Source organism: Balaenoptera ricei, chromosome 21 (assembly GCF_028023285.1).
Source record: "Balaenoptera ricei isolate mBalRic1 chromosome 21, mBalRic1.hap2, whole genome shotgun sequence".
In the NCBI taxonomy this organism is placed as follows: domain Eukaryota; kingdom Metazoa; phylum Chordata; class Mammalia; order Artiodactyla; family Balaenopteridae; genus Balaenoptera; species Balaenoptera ricei.
This window is the reverse complement of record NC_082659.1, coordinates 24673083-24688326: the sequence shown is the minus strand read 5'-3', so window position 1 is coordinate 24688326 and position 15244 is coordinate 24673083. Positions and strand designations below refer to the sequence as shown.

Below are 15244 nucleotides of genomic sequence, written 5' to 3'. Positions count from 1 at the left end.
GAGCTATTGGCAGCAGGCGGTACCACAGTTCTGGTTTCCTGACAGTTTGCCCACGGTTTTCTTTAGGGTATGATTAGCCTGTTCTACTTTTCATGAGGACGGAGGTCTCCAGGACGAATGCGGGTGGTACCTGATTCCTAAGGCCTGCGAGAGCTGTTGGGTAACCCTGGATTTGAATGAGTGTCCACTGTCACTCTGGAGGTGGCGGGGTAACCTGAACCTAGGAGTGATTTCTTTTATTGATAGAAGTGCTCTAGCCACTTCGGTTGCCTTTTCTGTCCTACTGGGGAAGGCCTCTGCCCATCCAGTGAAAGTGTCTTTAAATACTAATAAGTATCTGAAGCCTTGGAAAGAGGGCACCTGACTGAAACCCATTTGCCAGTCCTCTCCTGGGTAAGTCCCACGTCACTGGGCTGGGCTAACGAGAGGGGGAGGGGGTGCGGCTTGAGGCTGCCTCCGGATTATGGGTGGTGAAGAGGGCGCAGGCTCGAGTAACCCTTCTGAGTGTCTCTGGGAGCCCTTTCCTGTAAAAAGCTGGAAAACCACAGCAGGCATGGAGTGGTTTTCTCTCTCATTCTCTCTCCCCCAGATGGAGGAATCATGTGGCCCTTTAATAATTTTCCATTGGTCAGAAAGAGGTATGAGCAATTTTTGATCCATGTGCCACCAGCCATCTGTTCCCTTTGGTTCCCCCTTGGTCTCGTGGCCAGGTCTCTTCAGAAGTTGAGTATCTGGGTACAATGCTAGAAGGGGCAAGGGATGGGATCAGTGCCATTTCTGTTGTGGGTATCAGGGCAGCTTTCTTTTTGCTTCCCGATCTGCCCTGTTGTTCCCTTGGGTAATTTGTGAAATTCCTTTTTCGTGTCCGCAGCAGTAAATGACTGCTACTCGTCTTGGTTTTTGAACCGCTTCTATGAGATGTAGGCTCTCAATCCCATATTTTATAGGGGAATTTTTGGCATTCAAAAGTCCTCTTTCCTTCCAGATAGCTATGTGGGCATGTAGTAACAGGGAAGGCATATTTTGAGTCTGTTTATAAATTTATAATTTTTCCTTCCCCTAGGGTTAAGGCTCGGGTTAGAGCTATCAGTTCAGCCTTCTGGGCTGAAGTGTTGGGTGGCAAAGGTTTCACTTCTGTGACACTATGAGCGCTCATGATAGCATACCCTGCCCTCCTGACCCCGTCCTTAATAAAGCTGCTGCTGTCCGTAAACCATTCTTCCTCAGGGTTTTCTATGGCTTGATCTGTTAGATTAAACCTACAGGCATAGACCTGGTCAAGGGTTTCGAGGCAGGAACGTATTAGTTCTGGGCTGTCAGCAGGCATCCGTGTAGCTAGGTTGAGGGTGCAGCAAGTTTTAAGGGTTACCTCTGGGGAGTCGAGGAACAAAGCCCGGTACTTAGTAAGGCAGCCTCCAGTTAGCCAATGGTGGCCTTTGATCTCCAGGATCCCTTGTACTTGATGGGAGGTCTGGACTTCCAGTGGCTGTCCAAAGGTAAGCCTGTTAGTTTCTTCCTATAACGCAGAGGCAGCTACTTCCCGAAGGCAGCCAGGCCAACTTCTAGTTGTTGAAAAAATAGCCTATAAGCTGAGGAACTTCTCCAGCTTCTGTATTAGGACCCCCAGGGCTGAACCCTGCTTTTCAGCCACATACAAGATGAATGGCTTTTTTTCAACTGGGAAGACTCAGGGCAGGAGCTTTCGTGAGGGCCTGTTTGATACTATTAAAAGTTTTTTCCTGTTCCCCAGTCCAAAGTAATGGTTCTGTATCTGGGCCTTTAGTAGCTTCACACAGGGGCTTAGCCATTAGCCCAAATCCTGGGATCCAGATTCTGTAAAATCCTGCCATGCCTAAAAAGGTACAGAGATGGGTTTTTTTGTCTTTGGAGCACTTAGGCCTAATATAGCTTGTTTTCTGTCTGGAGATAGTTGTCTACTTCCAAGGTTTATAATGTATCCCGGGTATTTAACTTGTTGCTTTGAGATATGTGCCTTTTTCTGGGGACCTTGTAACCCCGGGTCCCAGGGAAATTAAGAATTTCAGTGGTGTTCTGATCTGAGGCCTCCATGGAGGGGCTACATGTTAATAGATCAACATCTACATACTGTAGAATAGCCCCTTCCTTTAGGTGTATCTCCCTTAGTTCCTTTCCTAGGGCCTGGGCGAACAAGTGTGGGCTGTCCCGAAGCCCCTGAGGCAGTACTGTCCAGGTGTATTGTTGCATCTGGCCCAAGTGGGAGTTAGTCCACTAGAAGGCAAACAGATACTGTGATGAGGGATGAACTAGGATGAACTAGAAGACATCCTTGAGGTTGAGCACAGTAAACCATTTAGCATCCTCAGGGACCTGGACTAATACGTTACAAGGATTGGCCATAAGGGGGTGTATGCGAACCACAGCATCATTTACTGCTCTGAGGTCATGCACTATCCTATGTTCTCCATTTGGCTTCACAACTGGCAGAATAGGGGTGTTACATGGAGACTGACAGGGCACGAAGAGGCCATGTTTTAAGAAGTTATCTATGAGGAGTTGTAACCCTTTTTTTGCTTCCAATCTTACGGGGTACTGTCTCTTGTTAGCGTAAGTGGCTTCTGGCTTAAAGCTAATTTTTACAGGTTGGGTGTTTATGGCCCTCCCAGGGACTCCTTTGTCCCAAACTGGTTCACTGGTTGGAGAATATGGCTGGGAACAGGCCCTTGCTCTTCTTGTTGATCTGCCTTAGTCAGGGTCAAGATAAGGGGCTGCCTGGGGCCTCCTAACCGTAATATGGCCCCAAGGGAGCCCAGAAGGTCTCTCTCCAATAGTGGCACAGGACACTTAGGGACAACCAAAAAGGCATGTGAGATCAAACACTGTTCAAATTGCCAAGCGAGAGCCCAGTGAAGCAATGGGTGCGAGGCTTTCCGTCAACACGTCACTGTGCAGCTTTTAGAGGAAAGGGGTCCAGCGTGAGAAATCAGGCCAGAGTATGTGGCTCCGATATCAATTTAAAAATTGATCTTCTTACCTGCCACATCAAGAACGACCCAGGGCTCCTTGATGGAGACAGACATCTCACGGGGGAGAGCTGCCAGAATCCCAGGGCCACCTCAGTTGCCCAGCACGGCCATCTCAGGAGTGGGGGCCCCTCTTCCCTGTCGGGGCCAAAGGCAGTCCCATCTCCAATGACCAGTCTGCTTGCAGACTGGGCATGGCCTGGGGGGCTTCTCTGGCATTCACGGGCCCAGGGGCCGGCTGACTTGCATTTGGAGCACTCCCCCTTCTTGGTCTTACCTCCAGACTGATGGCTGAAGCTTCTTGGCCCCTTTGGGTTGCCCTGAAGTTGCAAGGTAACTTCAACTTCAAAGGTGTGTCTGACAGCAAGGCCTATCAGTTTAACTTGCTTGAGCCTTGGCCTGCCTCAACTCACGCCAAGTTCTTTCCTCCTCCTCAGTTTGATCTCGATTATTAAATACCCCAAAGGCCACCTCTAGGAGTTTGGGCATGGGAGCTTGTGGGCCTAATTGTAACTTTTGGAGTTTTCACCTAATATCAGTGGCAGACTGTCTGATAAAATGTTGTCCAAGCAGGGACTGACCCTCGGGAGTGGAGGGGTCTATGTTAGTACATTTTCTAAAACCCTCCACAAGCCATCCCTGAAAGAAGGCTGGGTTTTCTTCTTTCTCTTGGGTCACTTCCCTGACCTCTTCATAGTTGATAGGTTTTCTAATACATTTTCTCATTCCTTCTAACAGGCATTGAATCACGTGGTTCCTGGCCCTCGTTCCCCCCAGGGACTTATAAGGGGGATCCTGATTTGGGACTGCGTCCCCACCCATATCATAAATGTTGGGTTGGTCCCTGGAGAGCTGGTCAGCGTGCCCCTGGGCTGCTGTCCAAATCCTTTGCTTCTTTCTCCTCATGGGTACAGCAGGTAGATAGTACTATTTGGACATCCTTCCAGGTTAAATCAAAGGCCAGGGTTAGGGCCTGAAATCCTTCAATAAACCTACTAGGGTCTTCAGAAAATTGGCCCAGCCTTTGTTTGCAATGGGCTAAATCGGTTAGGAAGAAGGGCACGTGTACTCTGATTGTGCCTTCGCCATTTGCCACTTGCCCAAGAGGGCATATTCTCCCTGATCCTCGGTGATAGGAAGTCCCACTACGGGTTACCCCCGTGGGACTAGCTTTTTCATCCTGGGATACCAGTGTGTATAGAGGGGCATAGGGAGGCGGGGTTTGGGATTGGCCAGGAGGATCCTGAGAAGCAAGGGTACTTGTAGGAGTAGGAGAGGCTCGGTTTCCCTCCTGAGAGTTTGGGGGAGTTAAATGAGGACCGTCTAGAATGTCGAGAGAATTCTCTGATTCTCCAGGCCTCTTATTACCAGAGCCGCATAGAGCAGGATTCTGGTAAAGGGACACGAAGGCCTGGACATAGGGAAACTCCGTCCATTTTCCCAACCTACGGCAATAAAGATGCAGTTGCAAGATGGTTTTATAATTTAGAGGCCCATTTTTGGGCCATGTTTCTCCATCCCCCAACATATAAAGGCCAGGCAGTCTGATAGTAAAACTTAAGCTTTTTCTTTCTTAGCCTGTCTAATTTTAAAAGCTTCCAGTTCTTAAGGACACATCCCAGAGGTGTTTCTTCTGGCTTAGAAGGGGATCCTCCCATGTTGAGCAAGCTGCAACCAAGGACAAAGAGGCTCACCTAGGAAAGGAATCCGGTGTCCTGGAAACATTCACCAGGAGGCTTTAATTTGGAACGGGTCCAGAGTGTCCCCTAGATCCCCATCGACCCTGAATCAGACGTCTCTGGTTGAACTTAGTTCCTTGCACAGAGAAAAATGTTGCAGTTGCCAGGGATTCCTTGGGGAGGATATTTTGATTATATAGTCATTATCCTATGATTATTTTTCTTACACTGGGGTGTATCCCCTGGGACCAGGCGTCTAAAAGATTCAGAACCCGGCTGCATGGACTCAACCAGCCCAAAAGGCTGGTGCGGAAGACCACATGGGCGAACTCGCAGAGTGAGCTGCACCCAATAGGGGTGGCTTAGATCACTTACATGGGGGCAGTCTTCCAAGTTGTCTCTGGCCAATCATCTTGCTTTTGCCCATATCTGGCCTGACTCAGGGTCCTTCTTGGGGCATCACACGCATCTCTCAGTCTAGATGGATTCCAGCACAAAGGTTTCTGGGAGGCTGGCAGGACGTATTATGGGCTGGCATCTCCTCCCGCCTTTGGCCCCTCCCCTAGAGTTGTGTCATCCCAAATTCCTTAGGGGATGACTGAGGACTTTCTCTGCACACATGTCAGGTTGAGAAATCCCATTGACCACAGAATGAGGAAACTGTGGTCTCAGGGCCCAATGCTCCTCCTGGCATCTTATCTCAAAGTGTCAGCAGGAGACTGGCTGCAGCTGCTCAGCCTGGAGCCCATCTATCTCTTACCTCACTATTACAAAAGGATTCATTACTTTGCCAAGAGGTTTACTAAAGACTGTTATTTCCTCATAACAATTTCCTGAGGGGGAAAAAAATCTATCATCATTTAACCATTAAATTAGATAGGTGAGAGGGGCTGATCTAATTTAAATGCACCATGCATATAGAAAACAAATAAGATCAGAGTTTAAGAAACATGTTAGCTCAATGAAGAGAAAAAATGTGAATACTGATAAACAAATGGCAGAATTAAATGAAAGGAAGAAAATGAAAATAAAAGGTAATACTTTGAAGTCTTAATTTACCCTCCATGTCAGTGCTCATTAAGAGGTAAATTTCTATTTGCCCAAGATCTGCAGAGAGCATTCTGACTCTGAATGGTTCCCTGCTACCACAACTCTTCTTGGAGGATTGAAAATGGGTACAAAATCTTTCCAGATTTGCTTTTAGAAAAACCACTGTCACATTCAATATCAAAATCTTTGGATGGTCTTGGATGTTAGCCTAAGGAGTCTGGCCTTTAGTCCACAGGAAAGGAACACCATGACCCAGGGATGTGCTTTCAGATGATAAATCTGAAAATCAGGGAGCCCTGAGGAGCAAGGATGTCTGTTAGGAGAGACTGTAACAGTCTGAGCTAAAAAGTAATAAAAACCTCAGTTAGCAGAATTAACATGAAAGATAGTGAGAAGAAATTATTTACATAAGATATCATAAGAGGACAATATAATCACAATGTCAGGAAAAAAAAAAAAAGGAGAGGGTTAGGGGGAAATGCCATAGAGACTGAGAATACTATGGACTGAAAAGGATCAAACATTAGGAAAGTAAATAAGGATCTGATTGTGGATACTCTAACCTAAAATAAATAGCCTTCTTCAAGAGAAAGTTTTACCTTTAGGACAGAAAGAAAGTGAAGTATGATGCATATTCACTTTGGAGAGATCCCTAGAGCAGGCAGAACACCCAGAGTATATTCATTACATTCTTGCTTTAATGTGAATACAGGACAGTCAAGCCAAGAGTGAACTCTACATTTAAGTTCATCCTAAAGGACCCCAAGAGTTACCATAGGGTTTCCTTACCTAGGGTCAATCTTCTTTTTACCCCTTTCTGAAAAGGAAAACACTAATGATATTCTTTAAACCCTATTTTCCTATATTTGTTTTCTGTTTATATTGGTAGGACAAACATTATTTCCATCTACTCTGACTTAAAAACACATTTCATAACACGAAAGTTATAAGCTTTTCACTGAGAAGACAAATCAGGGAATAAGGCTCAGGGAAGCTTTCTTAGCATACATATAAAATGCCTCCAAGCAAAATACATAGGAAGAAGAGCTAGTGAAAGTTTCTTCATCAGTAAAATGAAAAGAATATGTAGCTTACTGAGCAGTTACAAGGATCAAACTAGATCACTTATATGAAGCACCTACGATAGTCCTTGGCATATGATATGGGCTCAAAAAGTATTTATTATTAAGATGACTTTTTAAATTCCTTAATACTCAAGTTAGTCATATAACTAGTGAACTAGGCAGAATTCAGATAAAAGACTCATTTGTTTTTGTTGTTTGTCAATTATTAAGAGTTTATGTCCTCTTCAAGTAACAGTATGGAGTATAAAAATATTAGAAGAATTAGTTTCTACCTTCCTCAGTCACTGATTATATAACATCACACTTGACTGGAACCAAAGCTAAGCAGAATTTGAAATATGTTAAATATACATTAGAAGGAAATAACTTTAAAAAATAAAATACATTTTTTAAAAAGAAGAAAATAGTTACTAAAATTTATCAACCATGAAATTCTCACCTTGTCTTCTGGACAAGAAATTGCTTCAGATCTTGAAGGATGTTTCCTGTTTTTCGTCCAACTTCTAAATACAAGTTTGGTCGATCAAAACCAGTACAGGTAATGTGAGGATCCGTCAGTTTTAAGCAACGTACAATGTCTTCTCGGATTGAAGAACTTGCAGTAGCAGTCAGTGCAACAATTGGAACCTGAAATAAGTAAAAGTGATTTTTAACCAAGGGAAGAGCTCAATAATTCCCAACATCTACTGCCTCTTAGAAAGAGACTGGAAGACAATTACAGGAGGAACAGAGGAACAGGGTTAAAAATGCAACTTTAAAATTATTCTCTTTCAAAGAAGAGAAAAACACTTCCTTCATACTTGTTTCTCAACCTTCTGAGAAATCATTCAAATAAAACACTAAATTTGTAAGATTTCTAAATGCAATCTACCTTATTAAATTAAGTCCATTTATTAACTATCTACCTCTCCATTTATTATTTTTACATTTATAATAGTGCTGGTACAAATGAGGGGTATGTTATGTCTTATTTTTCATTAATCTATCATTCACAAATTATAAACCCTTCATTCACTGAAAATCTACCTATACAAAGCCCAAGTCTTTTTTGTCTCCTATATTAAATATATTGGTCGATGGCTTTTCAGATCTATTGTAAAAGAAAAGCTCTCAGTGATCTGGATAACCTCTCACCAGTTTTAGTGGGTTAATCGTGGCATACTACGTAAAAGAAAAAAGGAGAGAATGAAACATCTATTATTAACTGATTCCTTGAGCAACCGAGTCATGTTCTATTTTCAATCTAGCGAAGACTTCTTGACTGCGCTAGCAGCCAAAGCAGGAGGCACAGCAGGTACCAGGAAAAACATGAGCATGTGATCTTTCAGAAATTCTAAAGTGGGATAACAACACACCTCCCATGAAACTAGATTTAATATTTCTGTCACTATTATCAAAAGGAGTCCTAATCAACTATGCTATTATTTCATAATCAGAAAAATTGTTCCTATATCATTAGCTGCTCAATATCCAAGATTACAACTTTCTTAATACTCTTTTTAGCTTATTACAAATACAGTAAATTATATCCTCATAACATAGTTCTTCAGACACAATACATCTACCTCACAAATCAGTTTAAGCAATTATCGTATATACATGAAAATTTAAGTGCAATTTGTAAAAAAGCAATTACAGAATTTGAAAAACACAATTTATTAAAAACTATTTTTACAATCAATATAGCTTTACTGAATTAAAAATTATCTCAAAGCTCATGTAAAAAAAAATCAATTAAGTTTGGGAGTAATTTTTAAATGGGAAAAAATTATATCAAAATCAATGTGACCAGGTAATTGGCATTTTTGTATTCTCTATCCTTAAATTCTGTGAAATTATTTTTAAAATACCCCAAATTAACTTAATTGATTTTTGGCTTAGAATCAGACTGTTCTCTGAATTTAGAGAGTGTCTGCCTAACAACTTATATATGAATATGCCAATTTATAAAGAAGTTAGTTTCTCTAATCAAGGCTTAATATATATGTATATACCTGCTTTATGTCTTAATAGCAAATAAAAATATCTATAGCAAATATATGGCTGAGAATAAGGGAAGTTGAAACACTGAAGTTCTTAGGACATGCATATTCTCACCCTCACAACAACAGAGTTCCATCAATGTAAGTGCGTTACTCAAACAATTTACAAATGCACTAAAAAATGCTTGTTGTTTAACTGCATACACACATAAAGACAGAATTTTTCAGGATAGAGACTATAAGAAAAGAGGGCCTGGTTTGTTTCTAAGCAATATAATGTATGAGTGGACGAGCAATGTTTTTGTGAAAAGAAGGAAATAAGCGCAAACCATAACACATTTTGAAGAAGTTAGTAGAAAAATCTGGCAAAAAGCAGCACAGTGGTGTAAAAATCTCGTTTAGAATCAATTGTCTGAGTTCAAAGCCTGCCTTTGCCACTAACTAGATGTGAGATTTTGAGCTGTTTTTTTTTTTTTACACATATATATATTTTTGGCCACGCCACACGGCTTGCGGGATCTTAGTTCCCTGACCAGGGATTGAACCCGTGTCCCCTTCGGTGGAAGCGCAGAGTCCTAACCAGTGGACTGCCAGGGAAGTCCCTTGAGCTGTTTATTTCACTCTCTAAACTTTGGTATCCTCATCTATAAGATGGCTGTAATAATAGCAACAACCTCATAAAGTCACTGTGAAGACCAAATGGGATAAAAGGTCTAGTGTGCTGAACACAAAGGTCTAGTGTCTAGTAAGCACTCAAGAAGTGTCAGCTATCACTGATATTACGGCAACAACTGAAAAGAATTCTACAAAAGAACTGCAGAGACATGGCCACTACTCCCAGACTTGCCACTGACTTTGGAAAAGGCTAACTTCTCTTGGCCTCAGTTTTTTCATCAAAATGAGATGGAGAGGGCTACAGGATGTTAACCTCTCTTCTAACTTAAAAATTCCCACTTTGCCACTAGAAACTCCTTATTCTAGTGACCTGCTAACAGGAAAAATCATTATAAATTCCCTCCTTTGCCAACGTTCTAGAAAGTCACAGTTAAGAATGTTGTTTCCACAACTTAGAAAACAGAATAAAGTAATGGAATGTATTAAACTTAATGGAACAATATTTACTTTCACTTCAGAAATGAACAGAATATTCTCCCTTAGAATCTTTGGTGCTTAAAAGTTATAAACTAAAAAAAAAATTTAAAAAAAAGTTATAAACTACAGTGAAGTGTAAAAACAACACAGAGGCTGGTTAGGAGAAAGGTGTCCATACAGCCTGGTTTGCTGGGATACTCTCAGTTTATCCTGTCATCACAGCATAGTTATTAATAGCTTGCACCTTTTAATTTTCAAAAGCAAACTGGTGTGGGTGATAAATTACCCTGTCACTCAGTTATATCAAGTTCTTAACTCATGAAACTTGTTCTTTCAGTTGGCAAATCTTGGTTTCTTTGGTAATAAGTGCCAAATTTGGTTAAAACAAGCAACAAAATGTAAATTAATCTTGTGACTATAAATTTAGGAATGCCTTAGACATGTACTTCAATGGTGTCACAGCTACGAATTCAAAGAACTATATCTGCTTCTAAATTTGGGTGGTATAGTTAATCTATGTACTCTATAATATCATGCTTCATTCATTCATTCATTCACTAACTCCAAATAGTTCCTGAGTGTCTACTATGTGCTGATCTTTGTGAAAGGGCTGGGGAGAAAGTAATGGGAAGATCCAACATGTCTCACATTTCTCACAGTTCCTCTTATTTGAATTTCATAGACTTTTAAGGCTGATGTAAAGCTTTCTACCTGGCTGCTCTTTCTTGAGACTCATTTTGTCAGATTCTCTCCAAATGGGAATCTTTATGCAAAATGAGTTAATGATTTTTTGCTATTTTTGAACTTACTGAAATAATATGGTGTGAAGCACTGTGGGTTTACGCCAGTTGTCCCAGGGTGATAGTGATTAGAAGAAAAAAAAGCACTGAGAACAGTGAGGAAAATGAGAGTCCTACAACCACCAGGTGGCATTTCTCACCACTTAGCTAATAAAGAGAATTCATGAAAACATTAAGGGAAAAAGGTTTTCTCAGCCATTGCTTGACGAACATCCTGTGCTACAGTGAATCATCCCAAGAAATGAAAAGAATCTAATGGAGTCCACAGCCTGACATAATAAAAGACTTAATTCAACACTGAAAAGTGTTTCAGAACTGCATAAAACATTTAAAACTCCTCTAACACAATCCTTCTAGAATCAAAGGAAAGGATTAAAGAAAGCAATCTTCCTAGTTTCTAAAAGCTTACTTTAAATCGTTCTAAATTAATAGAAAGCAGTCCTCAAGGAACCTGAGCCTAGTGACTTTCACCATACAAATATCTTCTTTCTCTATACAGGTACTATTAACACTATTAATCTTTCTATATTATTCATACTGTTCCATACAGCATTTATTGTTTGGTACTATTGCTTCTACTTTTATAGGTAATTCTGAATCTAAACTCCTTTACTGGACTATGTGCTACTTTAGGGCAGAAACTATTTTAAACTTCTTTCGAATCATTTGCTTTAGAAACTAGCATAGTGTCCCACTGTGGAGCACTGCCCGGCCCTACCACTCACTGCCTGTGTGGGAAAGTTACTTCTCACATTCTCAGCTTTCTCATCGAAATTCATTTATTCATTTACCCCATTACTTATGGAACACTCAGTATGTGCCAGGTACTGTTGTAGATTTTATAAACCAAATCAGCAAAAAACCCTCTCCACAAAGAATATTCTAGTGGGGACCCACAGGCAATAGACAAAATGTATTATTAATACATTAAGTTAAACAGTGATAAGTGTGATTTTAAAAACAGGAAAGGAATATGAGGAAAGCTGATGGCTGGGGGAGAGGGGTTAATTTGAAATTTTGAATATGGTGGCCCAGGAGGCCTAAAAAAAAAGGTAATATTTCAGCAGACTTGAGAAAAGTGAGGGATACATCATATGAACTACCCAGGGGAAAATTATTCAGGGAGAGGGAAGAGTGGGAGCAAAGCCCTAAGGTAGGAGCATGGTTGGCACCTTTGAAGAATATCAACGAAAACTAACAGTGAGGATAGAAGCCAGTGAATGAGGAGACAAGTAGCAGAGGATGAGGTCAAAGAGAAAATAAAATCCAGATCATTTACGACATGTAGTGTCTTTATTTAGAGTGAAATGGTCTGCAACCAGAGGGTTCTGAGCAGAAGACATGATCTGTCTGACTTACATTTTCAAAGTATCGCTCTGGATGCTGTACTGAAATAGACTAAGGAGGGTGAGAGTGAAAACAGACCAACCAGGAGACTGCTGTAGTAGCCAGGTGAAAGGAGACGGTGGCTTGTACCAGGGTGGTAGCAGGGATCAAGAGAGAAGTGATCAGATTCTGTACATATTCTGAAGACCTCATGAGATTTCTTTACTGTTTAAATGTGGGGCAGACTGTAAGAGAAAAAGAAGGGTGGAAGAAAATTCCAAAAATCTTGGCCTGAGCACCAGAAGGATGCAGCTGCTACTCAATGAGATGGGGGAGATTGAGGGAAGAGCTGTTCTGGGATGGGGAGAATATCAGGAAGTTAAGAAAAGCTTACGTTTCAGATGCCTGTCAGGCATCTAAGTAGAGAGACGGTGAACAGGCAGCTAACGTTTATGTAAGAGTGTGTGTGTATATATACGTATATTAATCCATAAAATGATTAAAATAAAAAATAGTAATAATAACAGCAAATGCTAAAAAGGAGGGAGAGAAACTGAACCACTCATACATTGCTGGTATCAATTCAGGGTGAGGATATAAATCTGGGAGTTGTCAGCATATAGATTTTAGTTAAAACCATATGTTGGATGAAATGACCAAGGGAGTAAGTACAGAGAGGAAAGAGAATAGGTCCAACGACTAAGGTTTCAGGCATGCCAATGTTAAAAGGGCAGGGAGATGAAAAGAAATAAGCAGAGGAAACTGAGAAAGAAGAGATAATAAGGAAGGAAGAGAACCAGAGAGTGTGCTATCTTACTGGTAAGAGAAGAACTGTTTCAAGAGGAAGGTAATGAAACTAGTGGGCAGTGGGGAGGGGCGACATAGGGGTAAGGGAGTGGGAGGTACAAACTACTGGGAGTAAGATAGGCTCAAGGATGTATTGTACAACACAGGGAATAGAGCCAATATTTTGTAATAACTGTAAATAGAGTGTAACCTTTAAAAATTATATTAAAAAAATTTTTTTAAAAAGAAGAAAGTAACGAAGATATTTATGTTGCTGGATTGTTATGAGGGTTAACCAAGATAAAAACACTGACCCAAGGCCAGTCCCATAGTTGGAGCTCAATTCACATTACTTCGATTCTCTTCCAATATATCCTTACTAAGTGTTACATTCAAGTTTTTTGTTCATTTGTTTTGTTTTATTGTAATGTCTGCTCCAATCAAATCTTTATGAGAAGAGCTAACAAAAAAGAAACCATATTTAAGATAGCTCTCAAAAAGCACGCTTAATAAGAAATGAGGTTGAACTAGATAATCTATCAAAAGAATAACAAATAATTTCTAATACTTTTTTTTTGGTTTACTCACATAAGCCAGTTCCAAAAGGTGACAAACCATACAATTCAATTTATTTAACATTGGTGAAATAACAAAATTATACAAATGGAGACCAGATTAGTGGTCACCAGGGGTTAGGGTTAGGGGTGATGGGAACAGTGGGTATGCCTGTAAAAGGACGGCTCCAGGGAGCCTATGGTAATGGAATAGTTCTGTACCTTGATTGCAATGGTAGTTATACAAACATACATATGAGATAAAACTGTATAGGACAATATACATACATACCCATACACACTTATAAAACTAGTGAACTAAGAACAAACTGTAGCAATGTCATATACCTACTTGATACTATACTACAGTTATTCAAGATATTACCACTGGGGAAACAGTACATAGAACATTCCTGTACATTTTTTTTTTTTTACAATTGCCTGTGAATCCATAATTTTTCAAAATAAAAAATAAAATGGATGCCAATATTATAAGTTTTTAAGCTCTTTGTATAAAATATGCCATTCATATAGAACACTCATGTAAAACTTTCCTGTTCTTTATAATTAGGAAAGAAAGTGTGAGAACCAGAAAAGTTTGCCAAGTCCTGCTCTATAGTATTCCTCAATAAATTACATGCCAACCTTAGAAGGAAGTCAAGGTTAGAATTTTTTAAAAAAATCTTTCACCTGCTTACATCATCCATTTGCCCTTTCATAGAGGAATCTTCAGCTTTTTGGCCATTCCCCAATCCTGGACTCTCCCTTGGTAAGAAAGTCATTTCAAGACATTGCACTTGGCAAAGCTTACCGATGGGAGTACTGCCTTTATGGAGCCCAAAGTTCTGAATGAACTTCTAAAATCATGTCCCCACTCAGAAATACAGTGAGCTTCATCCACAGCAATAAGTGTGATACCTATAAAAAAAGAAAAATATGTAAATGGAGAAAATAAAGTTCAAAAAAATAATACACGCATCTAAATTGTTACCACCATCTTCATTAGAATACATAAATATTACAGAAAGTAGTATAAATAATTCAAATCAAAGTATTTGGTTCATATAAAAATATAAGCATAAATAACATCAGATAACACCAAAAATCATTATTGAAAATAGGTAAAGGGAGATATATGGATAAAAGGCATATGGATAAAAGAGAGAAATATATATTTTTCAAACAACATATTTATTGAATTTTAACTTTCATCATTATTCCTCAGAGAAATTAGTTACTATTACTTTGTCCTCAAAGCTATCACTCATTTGCAACGATAATGCCCTAAAAAAAAGAGCTGTTCTATTTCTCTTTGGTAATACGTTCAATTTTATCTCATGGATTAGCTATCAAAAGAGATAGAGAGGCTTCCCTGGTGGCTCAGTGGTTAAGAATCCTTCTGACAATACAGAGGACACGCGTTCGAGCCCTGGTCTGGGAAGATCCCATATGCCGTGGAGCAACTAAGCCTGTGCACCACAACTACTGAGCCTGTGCTCTAGAGCCTGTGAGCCACAACTACAACTACTGAGCCCGTGTGCCACAACTACTGAAGCCCGTGCACCCAGAGCCCGTGCTCCGCAACAAGAGAAGCCACCTCAGTGAGAAGCCCACGCACCACAACAAAGAGTAGCCCCCGCTCACCACAACTAGAGAAAGCCCGTGCGCAGCAACGAAGACCCAACACAGCCAAAAATAAAATAAGTAAATACAGTAAAAACAACAAAAAAAAGAGAGATACAAAGACTCAGCGTATTTCATACTAAGATTAAATGCATCACTGTCCGTGACTGATCACATATTACACTGCAGAGTTCCTCTGTAATGCCAGTTCTGGAAGACGGATGACATCCACGTTTTCTAATATAAAATGGTAAGGGAAGAACTA

General features: G+C 40.4%; 1 protein-coding gene across 5 annotated transcripts in view; it reads right to left on the bottom strand.

The window, feature by feature from the left end:
- Nucleotides 1–15244, bottom strand: part of WRN (WRN RecQ like helicase) — a 123191-nt gene that overhangs the window by 51562 nt on the left and 56385 nt on the right. For all 5 annotated transcript variants that reach the window (XM_059909453.1, XM_059909455.1, XM_059909452.1 and 2 more), the window contains exons 17-18: nt 14168–14274; nt 7256–7443 (exon numbers count right to left, since the gene is read on the bottom strand). In XM_059909453.1, the coding sequence (XP_059765436.1) occupies nt 7256–7443; nt 14168–14274 (295 nt within the window). The remainder of the gene's footprint in view (nt 1–7255; nt 7444–14167; nt 14275–15244) is intronic.